The following is an 18,227-nucleotide window of genomic DNA, read 5'->3' as shown; positions in this document are numbered from 1 at the left end:
TCAACACCTGTTAGAGATGCTTTGGTGCTGTTTATCATGCAAATGTACTTCCCCTTTGAATTACAGTCCTCCATGGAGTGGCAACAGTATAGCATGGACATTGTCACTGCCTGTCAGTGGGCCAACTTATGCCTACAACACTGCATCCGGTAAGACTGAGAAGAAGGAATGTGCCTGCTGAAGATTGTAGCTCAGTGTAAGAGACAAAACATTGTGGAAATGAAATAGAAAACTGCCAAAATTAGGTGGCAAATTGGTAACTCATGTTCAGCAGCTGACACAAAGATGGAAGTGTGTGTAGCCGGTGCATACAGTTTTGCAGCATCACATCATCTTAGGCTTACTTGTTGTATTTTCCATCACATATGGATGGGCGATTTGAATTTAAAATTTTGTTTGTTCTCAGATTCAGAGTTCCAACACAGCTGCCTTCAACAGCTAATGAGCCAGCAATAAAGAGAGAGTTTGGCCAGGTTTTTACAATCGTTGCCATATTGCTGCACATGGGGAAACGTTTGCTGCAAATATTAACAATACCCCCTCCCCAGCAGAACCATAAGAGACGGCTAACATACCGAAGAACAGTTGGCACAGATTCAGATTTAGGTTTACAATGGCTCATATTCAGGATGAAGGAGCTTACAAGACTGACACTGAGAGCTACAGTGTCCTCTGGGTGCCTCACTGAAGATCCTACAGCTCCATAACTCTTTGTTATTCTAATATTTAACAGCATCTTTGTTGGCACAGTGGAATTTTTATTTTTATTTTCATTTAGACGTAAAAATTCCACCGCACTAATTGTCCTCTGCATTCCTGAAATAGAAGAGAATCCTCTAATTTCTCTCTCTCCCTCTCCCTCTCTATTTCTCTCACACACGCTCGCGCGCGCGCACACACATACACACACACACACACACACACACACACACACACACATACACAGAAGATTGAGCGTATGTGTGCGTGTGAGTCAGACTCATTAGTCAGGCCAGTTCTACAGAGACCAATCTCTCTCACACATCACGCTTTCTGATTTTCCATCACAGCAGACTACTTCCTGCTGCACCAATAGAGAATCCGCACATGAAGCCACAGCATCCGATGTCTGGTACCATAGCAACAGTTAAAGAGAACAGCCAATAAGGCTCTTCGGGACACGACAAGCCTTGGATCAATAATATCCCACTGTAAACTAGTCCAGCAACAGACTAGACAATAACTTTTTTTTTTTTTTTTTTTTTAATTCGCATCCTTGGACGATGACCTACATTGCCCTGACGCATCATCTGTGTAAATGACATGGTCTGTTATATCACTCAGCGTACAATATGAAGAATGTGCCCGATTTACTTGTGTTTATTGTTGTAATGAAAATGTATGCCATTGCCCATAGCAGTATATTTTCAAAACAAGAATGGGCACAGCCTGCTGCACTGTTAGAAGAAAAGATAGCATATAGTTTCATTGACTGTTTTTTTCTCTGCGCCTCTCTGATGCTGGGATTTCATTCGGCTGACATTCATTTTTGTGATAAAGGCTGGGTTGTCCTGTTAGAGCAAGGTGGGATCTAAATGTGCCAAAATAGTTCAGTGCAACTCGGCGAATGTATAGTCTGCATGTTTATTGTGACTAAAGGGACTAGGTGGGTCTGCTCGTCACTGTCACAGTCGGAGAAGTGATATAGTATCGGTCACAGCGTGCCACCATGTTCACAGCCCCTCTGATGCTGGATCGTTATTCTGCACATGCCCGTGCCTCTGCGTCACGGCCGGCTCTGATCCGTCAGTGCATGTGCCAGGTTTTCTGAGGACAACTGTGCCAAGAGCCAGACGGCACACAAACCAGAATAAAAAAAAAAAAAAAAAAGAAAGAAAATCCCAGACTATTTGATTGGCTGTCTACCGCAGGAAAGCAAGCGCATCATTGCAGTGGAAGACGCGCTCGCAGCCATAATCCCTCTTGTTTTAATTCAGTAATGTGGGCATCTTGTAAATGTGAGTGGATGGACGAATGTGATATAAAACGGGTCACACAAGGCAACGGGAGACAGTTTACTCATTCGGGCCAGATATGCAAAATAAGAGGTGGAAGTTTATCCCATCTGAATAGGGATTTAATAGATTAAACCCAGCATTCATGAGCTATACGCCAAAACAGTTGATGTGACGTGCTCTCGGCTCTCCACACGGTGGTAGCATTACAACACAACTTCAAGCCGATCCAAACAAGAGGAGGAGGAGCCGGGGCTCAGCTGCGTCAAGTTAACGAGGAAACGACAGAAAAACAAGCGGAAATATAGAGATTTTTCCTTCAAAATTAAAGCATGATCGGCCGCTCAAAAACAACAATAATAATAATGACCACCAAAAATAAAATAAAAAAAAAAATAATCTAGTAATAAACCACAAACTGAACAAAATATCAGTAGAATAATTACACCAGGCTAAATGTGGAGTCAAGTTATGGCCGTAGAGACAGTGTACCACAAGGATCACACAATGCTGGTGCAGAGCATACTGTGAGGTCATTTAAGGATAAGCAGTGATACTTGATGTCCTAAACACAAAGCACAGGGATGTATTCTGCCAGACTCACCATTTGGTACTGGAGGACACTTTATGAAGCCTCTGGAATCAGCTGCACCACGGTTAGCCCACTATAAACTGTTTTAAATAGGCATTTTAAGCTCCCTGGCATCACTGTATTTTGTGGTAACCTAATAAATAGGGCGATAGGATCTTGTGCACACCCACATAGCAACGATTATACAGTAAAAACAACTATTTTATTTTCCTTGGATACAAATTCCTTTATATTACAGGCTACATGAGTTCATAAAGCGCTATGACGAATTTTATTTTATTTTGAAATCCGTGACCGGAACCTTTGATTTCCATGCCGTCTTACTTGACAACTCTCTCGGGGAAGGGGAAAGCAAAGGGATCAGGCGGTTAGAAATGGAGAGCAAAGGGACTGGGAGGGTGAGCAAAAATGTTGAAGAGACATGCCATGCCAGCATGACAAAATAGGGGTGACTTCAGTTCAAGAGAAGGTGTTGCGAGGCGAGCAAAGTCAAGCGGACTGTGCGGCGGAGATCGTCTGGCTGTGGTCTTCCCTCGTCTGATCAGCGTGCACGACGTTTCGCCTTGTAGACTGTATCTGCAGAAGTGTGTGGCTATCAACCCCGTTTCAGAGGATAAAAGGTAAAAGTAAAAGCAGGATCCTCCGCTGGCGATCCGACACTTTTGAGCCGTCGTTTGTTTACAGCCGTGCCTAACATTAGGTTACACCTCTTGTTTACACATACCGCCATGCACCTTATTCATTGTTTTGGGCAATTATGCAAGCTAGTTTCAGTGAGTGCAGGCAACGTGTAATTGCAGTCGGAGTAAGCCGTATTTGTACTTGCTTGAGCTGGCATAATGTTAGTAGTGTCGTGGCGCTGCGACACGCATGATTAACTAACACTGAGGTTAGCTAAGCTAGATGGCTAGTAGTGAGGTGCTTGCTTGTTAGCCTGGACAAAGTACCACATGTGGCTCATAGGCTACCTGTCAGTGCTACTGGATTTGTCCGGGCTTGCCCTTGGCCGGGGATTAAAACCCTTTCCTTTGAGCACGGTAACAGTATAAGCCTTACAACCTCAAGCATTGCATAAAAATACAAAAGGAATATGACAGCATGCCAGTCTCAGATCTGGTTAAAAGTCACACTGCCTGTCTGTCCCATGGCTTGCAGCTGGAAAAGCACTGTAAGCTGGCGCACAACAAAACACCACTGCACTCTGTGGATTTGATGACTTGGGTAACACCTAATAATGTAATCTGATTACTCTCAGTAGGTTGTGTTGCTTCATCAATCAGTTGATTAAGTCATAGATTATCTGAATAGTGCAATTATCAGCCAGTTGTGTCCAGCATTATTTCAACAAACATGGAAAGCTATTTGTGCCCAGTATAATTTCACAATCAGAATCCATTTCCCCTTATTATTTTGTGTGTTTGAGTAGTTTATGAATGGACTCCCCCTCTGCCCTCAGGTGGCTCAGTATGAGTCGAGATGGGTGGGCTAAGAAGAGAGCCAATGCCAATGATGACAATGGTTGGGCAAGTAGGGTGAGTATCTGTCACCGCACCACTACCTCACTAAGAACTCCGTGGAGGAAATCAAAACAAGCAAAATATGCTTTACCACCTCTGGGGTTTATGAAACTGTAAGGTAGCTTAACTGGCAGGTAAATGTTATGTTACACATCACTGAGAGTGATAGTGAGAGCTCTGTTGGTGGGTCCAGTGAGTAAAATGACATCAATCTGTCCTGCATAGTGGCCCTCAGAGGCGCCAACTGGAAGTGGATCATACTTTTGTCTTTCTGCTCCTGTGCCCGCCTCATCATAGTCAGCCAAGAGTCTTGGTTTTTGCCATTTTTTTTTACATAACATTTGCATTACAATATGTAAAAATACCCCCAAGCCCACTTCCATTGCTTATGTCAAATATTCTCTGAAATGTAAACAATTACTACCATGTCTGTTTGAATGCTTGGTAGACAGTATTGGGGAAAAAAAGTGTTTGGGATGTAGTTCTATCTGCAGTGTCATTTGCAGTGCAAAAAATCCTTAGTGGCTATTTAAGACCTAGGATTATGTATGCATGGTTGTTGCAAATTATCTGCGAAGTGTCATTCACCCTCTGTTATTTCTGTCTTCGCTTGTCTGTAGGGCGGCTACATGGCTGCCAAGATCTCTAAGCTGGATGAACAGTTTAAACTTGATGCCCCCAGAGAAAAACAGAAGGATGGGGCATGCTCCAGCATTTTCAGTGGAGTGTCCATCTATGTCAATGGATACACAGGTAACACTATGATCTATCTGTTCATCTAATTTAGTCCACAGGGGCAGGGCATTCAGCAATGTCGTCGTGTACATTCCTGCAACCTTCTGTCTTTTCATTTAAGTGCTCTTTAAATTTCTGTAATGACATCTGAAATTAAATGTCTCCAAGGCTCAGTGGATGTGTGACTGCGAAGCATGAACTGAAATGAGGATTTTGTGAGAGAAAGAGAGCAGGACAGGGAGGGAGGGGGGTGAAAGAGAGGGAGCTGCATAATCGGGTGGGTTCATTTAAGGTATAGCTGCAGACACGAGCCACAGTTAACACTGTCCTGACTTCACTTCTGTGCCTCTTCCAGCTGCTGCCTTCGCCCTCTCTCCATTCTCATTCTCTCTCAGACTTGTAGGAGTCATTTTCAATACATTTCTCAATCTATTTTCTGCATCTTTTTACACATCTCTGCTCTCCCCCATTCCCATTTTCCCAGCACCTCCTTGTCATCCAGATGACTGGTAGGCTGGATATGTAAGAGATTTCTCAGAATATTCCAGAGGAGCAAGATGCGTAAATGCTTGAGTTATACTTCTTGGTAACTTTAGCCCTCTTTATTCAGTTTTATTATTATTATTTATTTATTTGGTTTATGTAACAGGGAGAGTGCAAATTAATACACCTTTTTTAATGTGCCAGGGTTGGTCAGAGGCTAGGTTTCATCTGTAGCTGCTGGGCCAGTGTTACATAGGCTCCCTAAAAGTGAAGGTGAAGTAAAAAAGTAATGTAAAGACATGAGAGTAAGGGCATGCAAATCATGACAAAACATGGATTAAATGATATCGTTTATAAAATAGTACATTAAGGAGGCTTAATGAATTTTTTTTTTTTTTGCTGAAGGCTCTTTTCCAGCCTATTTTACTTTATTCATTGCTGTCAGTACCTTGCGTTATTGCATTCAGAATTATTTTGAATTGTTGACAGCAGTTTTTAATAATTGAAAATCATTCAGTGTTTCTTCTTCATTGACGCTGCCTCAGGCTTTCTTGTGCAGTCAGATTCCCAGTGTGATTGCCCATGATTAAAAAAAAAAAAAAAATCACATAATATGAAAATATTTAAGCCATTCTCAATAGATAGAATCATAGCTAGCCAGTTTTCACATATTTGTGCAGCATTGCTGTGTTTAATGAGAGTGTAGTGTTTGAGTATTGCATAGTGGAATGCTTACAGTAGGTTTGCTTTTATATCAGGATACTCCATCTGGAAAGCAGCTTGTGTTTCCCATGCAGCATGCTTGGTCAACATCACTTAAGAGTTGGTACAATGACACTTGAAAAAGGATGTTGATTTTTTTTTTCAGCCTATATTGTATGTTCATGTAGAATTCACCTTGCATGGAATGAGTGGAATTTTATAAGAATTTGGAAAAAAAATATTACGGTAATGAAAACACTGTTTTGGATTAAGATGACAGTACTATTTAGTGCTCTATCATATTAAAAGTTTTAATACTCAGCTTGATCTTGCTGGAAGATCATTCTTACTGGTTGACTGATCAGAGCCAGAGGCATATGAAGGGCTAGACAACATTTGCATGTTCTGTTTGTCATCCTTTGGTCTGTTTGTTGTTTGTGAGCAGAGCCCAGTGCAGATGAGCTACGCAGACTGATGATGCTGCATGGAGGCCAGTTCCATGTCTACTACTCACGCTCCAAGACCACACACATCATTGCCAATAATTTGCCTAACTGCAAAATTCAGGAGCTGAAAGGGGAGAAAGTCGTCCGGCCGGAGTGGATCACTGACAGGTTTGTTCACTGAGCATGTTGATGTGTGTTCATAAGTGTGTACTTGTTGCTTTGGATTTGCGTTCTTTATTTTATTTGTGCAAAATAAGCTCAGAATTATACTGTTTACCTTGCTGTCGTTTGTTTAAAACAGCATCAAGGCTGGCCATATCCTGCCCTACCTGCAGTATCAACTGTATGCTAAACAGAAAGGCCTAAGCTTCCCTGGTGTGAATCTGCGCCAGGCCCAGGAAACCGCAGGACCGAGCCATGGGCTGCTGCAGCCAAGCTTCCATCAAAACCTCCAACCGCCACAGGGCAGCGTTCAACGCACCGTCCTCAACCATGAGCAGTCCTTTTCCAGCCGCCATAATAACTCCATCCCAAGCCGCAGCCACAATCAACTCCACCCCGGCAACTTCCACCCTCAGTCTACCCAGCGCAGCCCTGCAGCTCGCTTCATCAGCCCCCAACCAGGCCACTTAGCATCCATCCATCCAGGCCCTCAACACAGGCACCTCAGCACAGAGCCCAGGCACTACAGCCCTGCACTCACACACCCTCTCCCTAAATCAAGTCCCGTTGCCCATCTGCACAAACAGCCACAGTCTAGCCTCATGCCACCTCATGCCAGTCTCCAGCACCGGAAACTGGGCCAACCACAACCTCAGACCAGCTTGTCCTGCAACCCCCTCCAGAGTAGCTGCAGGGAGCTGGAAGTAAAACTGTAAGTATATCATGGTATTATGGTTTTTGTTGTTGTTGTTGTTGTTGTTGTTGTTGTTGTTGTTTTGGGGGGGGGGTGTTACAAACTTTAAAAACAGCTTTTGCACACATTATGATAACTTTGCTCCTGGAAGGTGAAAGACAGGATTGTACACCACAATTAATGAGTTTCAAGTGAGCAAAGGACAAAATGGGTCACACTCTTCAGCTCTGATGCAGTATCAAAAAATGATTAGCAGAAATAATTTGTATACTGATTTACATCTGAAGCCCACCGATCATAATAGCCATTTAAGATTTGACAGCTACCCCTTACCCTTAAAAAACAGTCTCCCTTGTAGTCAGTTCTCCTGACGCATTTATAAGTATCCGGCCGACGCTCCTCCTCCCTCTTATTCCCAACAGGAGTTGGCCCCAATTATCTATGGTAATTATAGATGCAGCACCTGTGCTCAGAGCAATAACACATATAAGTGCAGTAGTTTTGAGCATCTTTGAGTAAGACAATTCCCATCCTGTACTACTGAGGGTGTCATTTATTTAATCTCTTGTCCATGCAGTAAGTACTACATGGGTAGGACTGATTATTGCTGTTTATTCATAGTGATGATGTTTTTACTGATCCGATTTGGTGTTTGTTCATGTGAGGGCATATCTTACTGAAATAGCTAGTCATCTCTGTTTGTATAGGTGCGGATGGGAGGAGAGCTCCTCCTCGTAATCAAGCACACCTGCTGTCTAGGCTGTTTGTAGTGTTTTCTAATCCCATTTTTTTTATGTCCTATTGAAGATAGATATCGCAACGTTGACATTGTGAAAATAATTTTTTGGGATATTGTATTTTGTCCTTTGCATGCATAAACTTTGGGCCTGGAACATTTGCTTCAGTAATAAAAAGACAGTAAGCAGTCATCTCTTTGTCTCACAGAAATGGATCATTGCAGACCTCATTGGACTTGATTAGCCATTCGAAAAGAAATGGAGCTCAAGAGTGGGGCAGTGAAGATCTGTGTCCTGTCAGAGCCCCTCAGGGGGTGAAGGAAGTACCCCTGACCAACGGACACACTCACTCTGTCAATGGTGCCTTAAAGCCTGAAGACCTGTCCCCTATTACTGATCAATCCCCTGTGGACAAGGACCTTCCCCAGTGCAGACTTAAGAGCCTAGAGAGTAAACCTGTGAGTCCCCCTGTAGAAAACCAGATGAAACCTGACCCCTACGATTTTCCCCACAGTCCTCCAAAGCAGCCAAACCAATCCCCTGTCTCTCCACACCAACAAAGCCCACAAGCAGCCAATGAACAGAGACCCAAACACTCACCACCCACTGACCAGAAGGCCACAGTAGCCACAGAGTCCCACCCACTCCCACCACAGCCCCAGCAGTCATGTCAGTTTGATTTTCTTCCTGAAAAGACTAAACCTTCCCCTGCGTTACACTCCCTTTCTCATTCTCCTGTTCGACTGAACGGAAGTCACCACAATGCCTTTTCACCTGACCCCGTCTCACCAAAACCGAACAACCTATCAGCTAGCAACTGTCCACCTGATTCTCCCGCTGACAAGAGCTCAACATCGAAGTCTTCAGCACAGCTGCTGGCACAGACAGGTGGCTTGATCTCTGAGTTCTACTCTCGCTCACGTTATCACCAAATCTCTACGTGGAGGAGTGGCTTTTCTGAGTATGTCAACGAGCTGCACAGCAGACGGCGAACAGCGGGGGGTGCCACCTTTACTGGGAAGGATCGACTGAGGAAGAGTTTGGCCCAGCGCTCCACGGACAGCCAAGGTAGACAAGGCATGGTTGTTTTTTTTTTCCCCTGAAAATTCAGACTGCAGTTTGTTCTTTGCTGTTAATAAGATTCATTGTGTTTCAAAAGCAGATGAGCACTTATAATGACTGTAAACAAAGTAAAAGCTCAAAATATGATAGGATGTGCTCCGTTTTCAGATGATGAGAAATGATGATGAAGTAAATCTGTGAGCAAATGACTAGAAAGTAACCATAACTCAGCTAAAATCACCAAAACCATAAAGATAGAAGACAGAAATAGTGTTGTCATGTCCCTTTTCTGGTCCCATCCTGTTAACTGCCAGTTGGAGAATTCTTTGTGAGAGCATGAAGTTTAATGGTGAAGCCATTTTTTTACACTGTTTTAGAACCAGTGTGCTCACCTACAAAAAAACTTTTTGTAGTTCAATCCGGTGCTCCATTTCTCAGTTGCAAAGAGATGCAGCCACTGAGGAATGCTGAAGACGAAACGTCTGGCTGCACATGATGTACATCATGCTGAAAAATAAATAAGAGATGAACATATTTTTCCTAACTGTGGCTCATACTGAACTTGACTGAAGCAATGTTTTTTTTTTCACTCTGATGGGTGGGCAAGGAGGCGTCCACATGGAATCATAAGGTGCTGTATTTATGTCTTTTGTGTTTTGAAATTAATGTTGTGGTATGTGCAGGGTCGGCTACGTCAGCACCGATGAGTGTCAAGTCCTGTATTCTACATGTGGACATGGACTGTTTCTTTGTGTCTGTGGGGATTAGACATCGACCAGAGCTCAAAGGCAAGGCACTTTTTGTTCATACATAATGTATGCCACACACTCAGACAGAATAACCTCAAATGCACCCAGGCTAAGCTGTTAAAAATGAATGGATTCTTCCTTTCTGGTGGTGTTGCAGGGAAGCCTGTAGCAGTGACTAGTAACCGTGGGCAAGGTCGAGTGGCCCCAAGACCCGGGGCCAACCCTCAGCTGGAGCAGCAGTACTATGAGAGGAGACGTACCGGTGCTGCTCAGCCAGGTGAGCTTGACATACGGAAGCTGTTTCACACCGAGTGCTTTGCCCTTTTTCCCTTGGCCATCGTCCCTGGGTCTTGCTCTTAGGAGAGGATTTCAGGGTAAAGCGAATCACTTTAGCTCTTTTGTGTTTGCCTTTCTGCTGAACACAAACACACAGAGAACCGCAAATGTGGAAGTCTAGTCATTCTCCGTGGGACTGACAACAGCAAAACATTATGCATGGAAATGTCGAAACCATCGTTGCGCCGTTGATAATTTGCTACTGTGCCACAGGGGTGCTACATTTGGATTTGGAGATGCAAAGTGCAGAAGTCAAAATTTAGATTGAGGACTGTAGAGAAGCAAGAGCTGAAAAGAGGAAGCTGCTTTTACACAGAGTAATAGAGATCAGCTGTGATATGACTTGTAGTCACAAATGGGGACTGTCTGCTTTTTTTCTCAGTTTCTAGTGGAACAGCCTCTTGATAGAAGAATCTTTGGACAATTTGTGTGTCGGTCACTCACTCCTGTTTGAAAATGGCATGGATCATGGACACAGATTGCATCATGCATTTAACCACTCAGGGGGTTTCCTTTTGTTTTTTCTTTTCTTTTTTGGCATTCCTGCTTTATTTGATAGTGACAGACAGCAGAGAGACAGGAAAGATAGAGGAAAGAGTGGGATGATGACAGGCAGCACAGGGCCTATGCTTGGATTCGAACCCATGCTGCTGCAGCAAGGACTTAGCCTTGATATGTGGTACAAACTCTTCCAGCAGAGCCACTTGGGCACCCCTCGGTAGGGTTTTCAGTGCTACAACTTCATGTTGTCCCCAAGGAACTTGCAGAGTCCTGTTGCAGTTTCAGGGATCATTTTAGGGACCAGGAACTCAACCCCCAGGGCAAAAAGAGGGACTGGCTGCTCTGGTAGAAACAAGCGTAAGACTTCCCAGTTCCTCTAAAGGGTTCCTGTGTTCTGGGGACAGCGACTATGGTGGAAAAGGGGCTATTGTTCAGGCCTGGGCTACTGTAATTCCTTTTTCATGTATTACCTCAGAGTAATCTGCCTTACTGAATGTACCCTTGTTGTGAATGTCAGAGAGCATGGATTGGGAGCTAGAGACAACGCCTTCACCGGAGAGTCCTGTTTCACATGCCAATGGGGTCGACCAGGATACTGCTGCACTCTCGATGGCAGAGATTGCTTCCTGCAGTTATGAGGCTAGGTGAGACGGTGGTATTGTTACACACTATTATGCATTCTGTCTTGGTTTTGAACATATAAATGTGTGTCTTCTGCTACCAGTAGTGTTCATATAAAGCTGGCTGTCTCTCTCAGGCAAGCGGGGGTGAGGAATGGGATGTTCTTTGGCAAGGCAAAACAGCTGTGTCCCTCCCTGCAGTCTGTCCCATATGATTTTGAGGCCTACAAAGACGTGGCTCTCACCATGTATGAGATACTTGCCAGGTAAGCAGAAAAACTTTGCTTTATTCATCTGTTCAGCCAGTGTTCTTCCCACTCAACATCTTAATGTGCATAGTAAACAAACCCTGTCCTCTTGTACTTTTTTTTTTAAAGTTATACCCATGACATTGAGGCTCTGAGTTGTGATGAAGTGTTGATAGATGGCTCGGCTCTGCTGTCAGAGTTGGGCATCGGTCCGGACGACCTAGCCAAAGCCATCAGAGCAGAGATCAAGGAGAAAACAGGATGCTCTGCTTCAGTAGGCATGGGTGAGTGCACCTCTGTCTCCTACCTTAGTTGTTTCCTTCAGCAGAATAGATGAAGATGCTGTTCTCATACTCGAAATGCAATCTGACCTTTCATCTCACCAGGGTCCAACATCCTTTTGGCCCGGCTGGCGACCCGAAAAGCCAAGCCAGATGGGCAGTACTTCCTGAGGTCAGAGGAAGTGGATGATTTTATCAGGGACCTGTCAGTGACCAGCTTACCAGGTAGACATAGCACCACCCGCTGGTTGTGTTCAGATTAACAGCCGCTAAGTTTTTCCTGGGTAAATATTTGGAGTAAATACAGTAGTTCTATCAAATAACATATTCCTCCCTGTTTTAGGTGTAGGGCCCGTTATGGGCAGCAAGCTGGCTACTATGGGTGTGAGGACATGTGGCGACCTCCAGCAGGTGTCTCTGTCCCAGCTGCAGAAGGCATTTGGACCACGCACTGGGCAGACACTCTTCCGCTTCTGCAGGGGCCTTGATGACCGGCTGGTCCGCTACGAGAAGGAGAGGAAGTCTGTCTCAGCCGAGATGAACTATAACATTCGCTTCACTGGGGTTAGCCCTTCCCTCTAAATCACTTTGTGCTTGTGTTGTTATTCTCAAATCCTCACATTTCCACCTTCTTCTAACCCTCTGGTCTCACTGCTCTGGCCAGGTTGATGAGGCCGAGTGTTTCCTGACCAACCTTTCCATGGAGGTGCAGAAGCGTCTCAAGGAGTCAGGGCTACGGGGTCGAAGAGTCACCCTGAAGGTCATGGTTCGCAAGGCGGGTGCGCCTGTGGAGCCGGCTAAGTACGGTGGCCACGGCATATGTAACAACCTAGCCAGGTGAGAGAGAGACTATATTCGCCTCACATGATATCAATAATCTATGCACTCTTGCCATTCTGCCTCCAGGTTGGAGTTCACTGTCATTTCACCTATGCCTGTCTCTCATCTTTCATCAGGACTGCAATGCTGGCTCAGTCCACTGACAGTGGCCAGCTGATTGCCTCTGCAGTCATCAAGCTGTTCCATGCCATGAAGCTGCAGGTTCAGGACCTGAGGGGAGTGGGCATCCAGGTGCAGCTTCTGGAGGGAAATCACTCTGTCGCTCAGGACTCCACAGGCTCACGGTCACGCTCCATCAAAGACATGCTGCTAGGCCAGGGACTCACCGCCCAATCCAACAGCAAAGGTTTGTCTGTGTTAATGTGTGTGTTATAAGGGTTGGCTGGGCAATTGGATAGGTATATTAAAATCAGTGATAACATGATTCATCAGTGATGAGCTGGCTCCGTTGTCAATGCATTTTTATTTATTTATTTATTTTTCTGATTTAAAGGTCCTCATGGTTTCTCATTAATGTATTAACCTGTGGTAACCTCCCAAACGTTAATTTCTCCCGCCCCAATTTCACATTGCTTGGAGAAAAAAGAATATATAATCGCAGTATCCCAAAAAAAACACTCATCTCTGGCACATCACCACAACATTGCCTCAGCTGCCACAAAACAGCAAGTTAGTTAACGTATGGAACTGACCACTGCTGTGCATCATATTATCCTGTCCATCACAACACAGACACTGAATGAGCTCTGCTATGAAAACAAAAGTAAAACTTCAACTTCTACACTTTGCTCCAAACTCCCATGTGTTAATAATTGTGTATGTAAACAGTAACTTTATAATTCATGACTCCACTCCATTGAACATATGACAATCACTGATTGATGGGGTAATTTTGCCATGTCGCCCAACACTAGTGTGTACGAAACATCTATATAGTAATGTGTGTATGTTTTTACATATTGAATTTTCTGTGATTTCAGTAGAATCCAACACCACCGTTACAGCTGCTGACACAGCCCCAGGTAAAGAAACGACTTCCTCTACCACAGCCTCGTTCTCAGGCCCATCTTCCCATCATCTGTCCCCCGCTGAGCCAGTCCCAGGGACGAGCAAGGAACAACAGCCAGCCCCCCAACAAACTCCAAAACATGCTCGAGCACGCCTCAACTTCAGTATTGAAGTCCCCTCTCCTTCACAGGTTGGCACTTCATGAATATCACTGAGTTAATAACAACAATAACAGTTAATAAACAAGAGCTGGATTATGACATTTTTGTTAAATTATACTTATCATTGCCAAGGTGGACCGGTCTGTATTGGAAGCCTTGCCTGCAGAGCTGAGAGAGCAAGTGGAGCAGTCATGGACTCATCGAGAAGGGAGAACCGCGAACCCAGTGCGTCGTTCGCCCAGTCCTCAGCCCCCACAGCCACCTCCGCAGCCCCCTCCACTGCAGTCTCGTCCAGCCTCCCCTCCTCCTCCCCCTCCTGCCTCTGGTCCTCTCTTGTTTGCTCAGCCTCTGGGCACCCTGGTACTACAGATTCCAAACCAGCCAGGCCAGACTGGTCCAACAGGCATCGTACTGGAACTGCCTCACTTCTCACAGGTAACGCTCTGCACTTGTTTGTCATCTCATGCATTTTTTAAAAATTAAAATCATGTTTCCCAGATTGAGTCAAATGGGATCTGTCACATTTGAACAGACTTAAGGACTGCACATGCCACCTGCCTTGTAATACGCACTTTGTTGTTGGCAGTGTTACTCCATAAACCATGTCAAAAACACTGACATGTCAGCACTTTATTCATTTAGCTCCAGTAACCATAAGAAAACAGGTTTAATGCTGTCAGAAACACTAAAAAATTTTGGCATTAAATTTCAGCTCCATACACTGTCAAAGTGTGTTTTTTTTCCAACCTGGGAGAGTGCATCTCTCACAAAAGAAATACATCCTACTTTCAGAGTTAGCCTTTTGGTTTTATAGGGACAAGTGAGAAGTGAGCTTAGTTTGAGCAGCATTCTTGTCAACTGTGAGTGTCTTGGCAAGTGTTGTATAGGAGTGACAAAGATACACACCTCTGAGAGTCTGTGGCTTTTCATTCCAACCAAAAACTCCACCGGGTGATTTCACTAATAATTTCTTCCTCTTTGCTTCAAAGTGAGGTAATCAGTGAAATCACCTGGTGTGGTTTTTGGTTGGAATGAAAACCTGCAGACTCTCGGCTCTCCATGGCACGTGGTTGCCAACCCCTGTCCTAACCCTAACCCTAACCCTAACCCTCACTGTGATGGACGGGATGATACAGCGCTTACAGTTCTGCCATCTAACTTTTTGGGGTATTTTGCCCAAAACATTGGAGTATTCCTTTAACATTGTAAGACGGAGCACATGAGAGCCACGCTAATCAAGCAGGGCTATCAACTGAGCCCTGACGTGTGCAACCACAGTCTTTTCAGATAGGCATGGTTGAACTGAGACATTCACTGACTTCAACGAAACTTTGAAAAGCACTACTGTCAACCATAATTGATTATTTTGTTGATGACCGGGTGTTATACTTAACTTAATCTTGGCTCTCTGCCTGTAGGTTGACCCGGATGTGTTTGCTGCTCTTCCCAAAGAGCTCCAGGAAGAACTACGGTCAGCCTACAGCCGCATAGAGAACGTCCAGCCCCAGGGGAAAATATGTAAGTTCCAAGGCCAGTGAGTTAAAGCTTTATGTAGTGTTAGAAAGGAATGTGCACACCTATTAACAGAAGTATACTCTTGGTGCAGTTTCTCTGTATTTCCTTTTTTTACTCTCCATCTCTGCAGTGGAGCAAAAGAATCCACTCCTGCAGCTGAAACAGTCAGGAGTCGGAGTTGGCATCGGTCGTGTGAAACGACGCTACAAGAGGAAGAATGCAGGGAGCCCCGTAAAGAAAGGACCTTCCCCTGTCAAGAGGCATAACCCAGGAAACAGCCCAGCCAAAACCCTACCATCCTCTGTACGACCGAGGGAGATGATCAACGGCTTGAAGGTGAGCCCATCAGCAGTTTGCTCATCTGTGTTTCAATGTTGCAATGTAGAACCTGACTATAATAACCTCTTCAACTCACACGTTCATCCTTCTCAGACTGAAAATGGCCCCTCCACATCATCCTCGAAACAGGACATCCCAGAGTCTCTGTCTAAATTCATTCCACGCCCTGCTCCGGCTCTGGCTGGAGCCTGCGACCTGACGGACATCCGAACACTCCTGCGGGAATGGGTCACCACCATATCAGGTATACAGTCAGGGTCAGCTCTATTAAAATGAAGTCGCATGCAGTTTTGCAAGAGATTTATTTCTAGTTTATGGGATTGTGAAGTAGTTTGAGGTTTTTAAGCACCTTTAACTTCCTCTCAGAACCCATGGAGGAGGACATCCTGCAGGTGGTGAAATACTGCACTGATCTGATTGAAGATAAAGACCTAGAGAAGTTGGATTTGATCATAAAATATATGAAAAGGTTGGTACAGTAGAGTCTGCACGACTTTGTCTCTGCATTCCCCTTCCTCCCTCCACAGAGATCTTTATGCACAATATATTTTATGGCATTTTTTGTACTCCCTTGGTGCCTTATGATGCATAATCTCACCTATCTCTGCAGGCTCATGCAACAGTCAGTGGAGTCTGTATGGAGCATGGCTTTTGACTTCATCGTCGACAACGTGCAGGTGGTTGTGCAGCAAGCTTACGGTAGCACTCTGAAGATAACATAAGCGAGGAGGGGTCCCATTTTCACTTTCTTTTTCCATCACATCCACACTTTTTCCTCTGCCACTGTCACCAGGTCACCTGCCAATGATGTTACGACATTCAAATTACATTTCTGGCATGTCGGTTTTAAGTGTTTTCCGGCAGACGGGCACTACAGCCAAACTCATGCTCAAACGTGGCACCACAGAGCTTCTGCCACAAAGTTCACAGCTGCTTCCCGAGATTGAGACATGAAGGACCATGCAACTGTTGAGTCTAAAAATCACAGTATGAGACAGGGTTATAGGAGCATTTCAGAGATATGAGTATTGATATTAGTCATTTTGTCGTTCACCGAACTTTCCCTCCAGGGGACAAGTAACACAAACTGGGAAGGGCTGGAAACTTTCCTCTTTTTATGTCCCACTCATCAAAGCCCAGAACAACTAGAATCATTTTAACAATACTGCAAAAAGGTAATTATTTAAATCGAGATATTACAAATAATTATGCAGACTATTTTTTTAACTTATGTGTAATTTTACATACACACCCTTGCCAGTTCTGAAGCACTTCTAATCAGCACTGCTCAGGCTTTATCAGCCTGAATATCTCCCTTCGCCTGGTTTGCATTATTGAGATTGCAAGTGATTTCTCATTTGTGCACCCAGGATTGAATCATCTGTCAAACAAGCAAATCTAGAAATTGATTTTTTTTTTTGTTTTCCAGTTAAGTGGGACTAAGAAGGTTTATATTTCTGATTTTTTTTCCATCAGTGTTTCTGTCTCTTCATACTACTTGTATCAGCCTGTGAAGTATTTACCACTGCCATGTCACCAAAAATCAGATGAAATTTATCCTGCTGCATTGTTTTTTCCCTGTATCTTCTGCAAAAAAAGTGCCAAACTTTGTTGTTATAGCATGTAAATAATGTTTTCAAAGATCCTTGTTAAGAAGTTTTAAAAGAAAAGTGTATGTCGAGGGTTTACCTCTTGTATTGTTTACAAGTAGTGTATTCTTAGTAACTGTCTTTAAATCGAAATCTTTTCACTCTTTAATCATTTATAAGTGTTCAGACATGAAAATTAGAAGCTGGCCAAAGCACTTATCATGTAACCAGGTGGTTATCTGTTTCTCAGTAGCACTCTGATTTGAGAAGTGGTTGCGAGGGGTTATGGCAATCAATGAATAGCCTATGCATTTCATTTTTCACTAACTAAGTGGGATGCCCCCTCATATGACATGTAACATTTCATACAACCTTTGTGTCTGGAATGGATCTCAGTAGTCTAGTGTCTTTCCAGCCTTGTTACCTGTCTATAAATCCAATACAGAGATAGGGCTGGGTAAACATAGGGACATAATATCTGATTTTTTAACTGTGTGACTCATATTCTGTCCTTGTGTAAATGAAGCCCAGTTAGACAGCAGAATGGCTTACAGCTCCATTGTCTTTCCTATAAAGTTAACTTTCATGAGGAGGCACCCAGCAAAGCAACGGGCTGGCTCTCCTCATGACCTCATCATACAAGACATATGTGGGTGAAAAGGTTGTTGAAAAATTATATTCATGTATGGAAACCAGATCAATCAGTGTATTGCATTTTTTTTCCAATCCTGGTGAAACGAATGTAATTGAAACCACATATGTCTCCATTCACTTTAAGGAACTTGCTTCTCTTCACCTGCCATATCTTTTCTAAAGGGAATGGCCGGGAGCTATAATTGGTCAGTATGTCTTCTCAACAAAGAAAAAAAAAAAAAAAAAAAAAAACTGGCCTGTGCCTGAAGACCTGAAGCTGTGA

At 44.0% G+C, this 18,227-nt stretch overlaps 1 protein-coding gene across 2 annotated transcripts; it reads left to right on the top strand.

Annotated features, from left to right (window-relative positions):
• Positions 1-2,936: 2,936 nt before the first annotated feature.
• Positions 2,937-18,202, top strand: rev1 (REV1 DNA directed polymerase). 2 transcript variants are annotated; one of them, XM_030081668.1, is made up of 22 exons: positions 2,937-3,206; positions 4,043-4,118; positions 4,724-4,856; positions 6,469-6,637; positions 6,771-7,343; positions 8,271-9,130; positions 9,808-9,912; positions 10,031-10,150; positions 11,228-11,354; positions 11,468-11,596; positions 11,708-11,862; positions 11,965-12,084; positions 12,203-12,423; positions 12,524-12,696; positions 12,816-13,045; positions 13,683-13,897; positions 14,001-14,303; positions 15,287-15,386; positions 15,514-15,719; positions 15,816-15,966; positions 16,089-16,191; positions 16,333-18,202. In XM_030081668.1, the coding sequence occupies exons 2-22, from the start codon at positions 4,053-4,055 to the stop codon at positions 16,442-16,444; spliced, it is 4,371 nt and encodes a 1,456-aa protein (XP_029937528.1). In that variant the 5' UTR covers positions 2,937-3,206; positions 4,043-4,052; the 3' UTR covers positions 16,445-18,202. The 2 variants fall into 2 exon arrangements, with proteins under 2 accessions (XP_029937528.1, XP_029937527.1); XM_030081667.1 differs by having other exon boundaries at positions 13,680-13,897.
• Positions 18,203-18,227: the final 25 nt, after the last annotated feature.

This window comes from Myripristis murdjan, chromosome 21 (genome assembly GCF_902150065.1).
Source record: "Myripristis murdjan chromosome 21, fMyrMur1.1, whole genome shotgun sequence".
Lineage (NCBI taxonomy): Eukaryota > Metazoa > Chordata > Actinopteri > Holocentriformes > Holocentridae > Myripristis > Myripristis murdjan.
The sequence above is the reverse complement of the archived record's forward strand: the minus strand, read 5'-3'. Positions and strand labels throughout refer to the sequence as shown.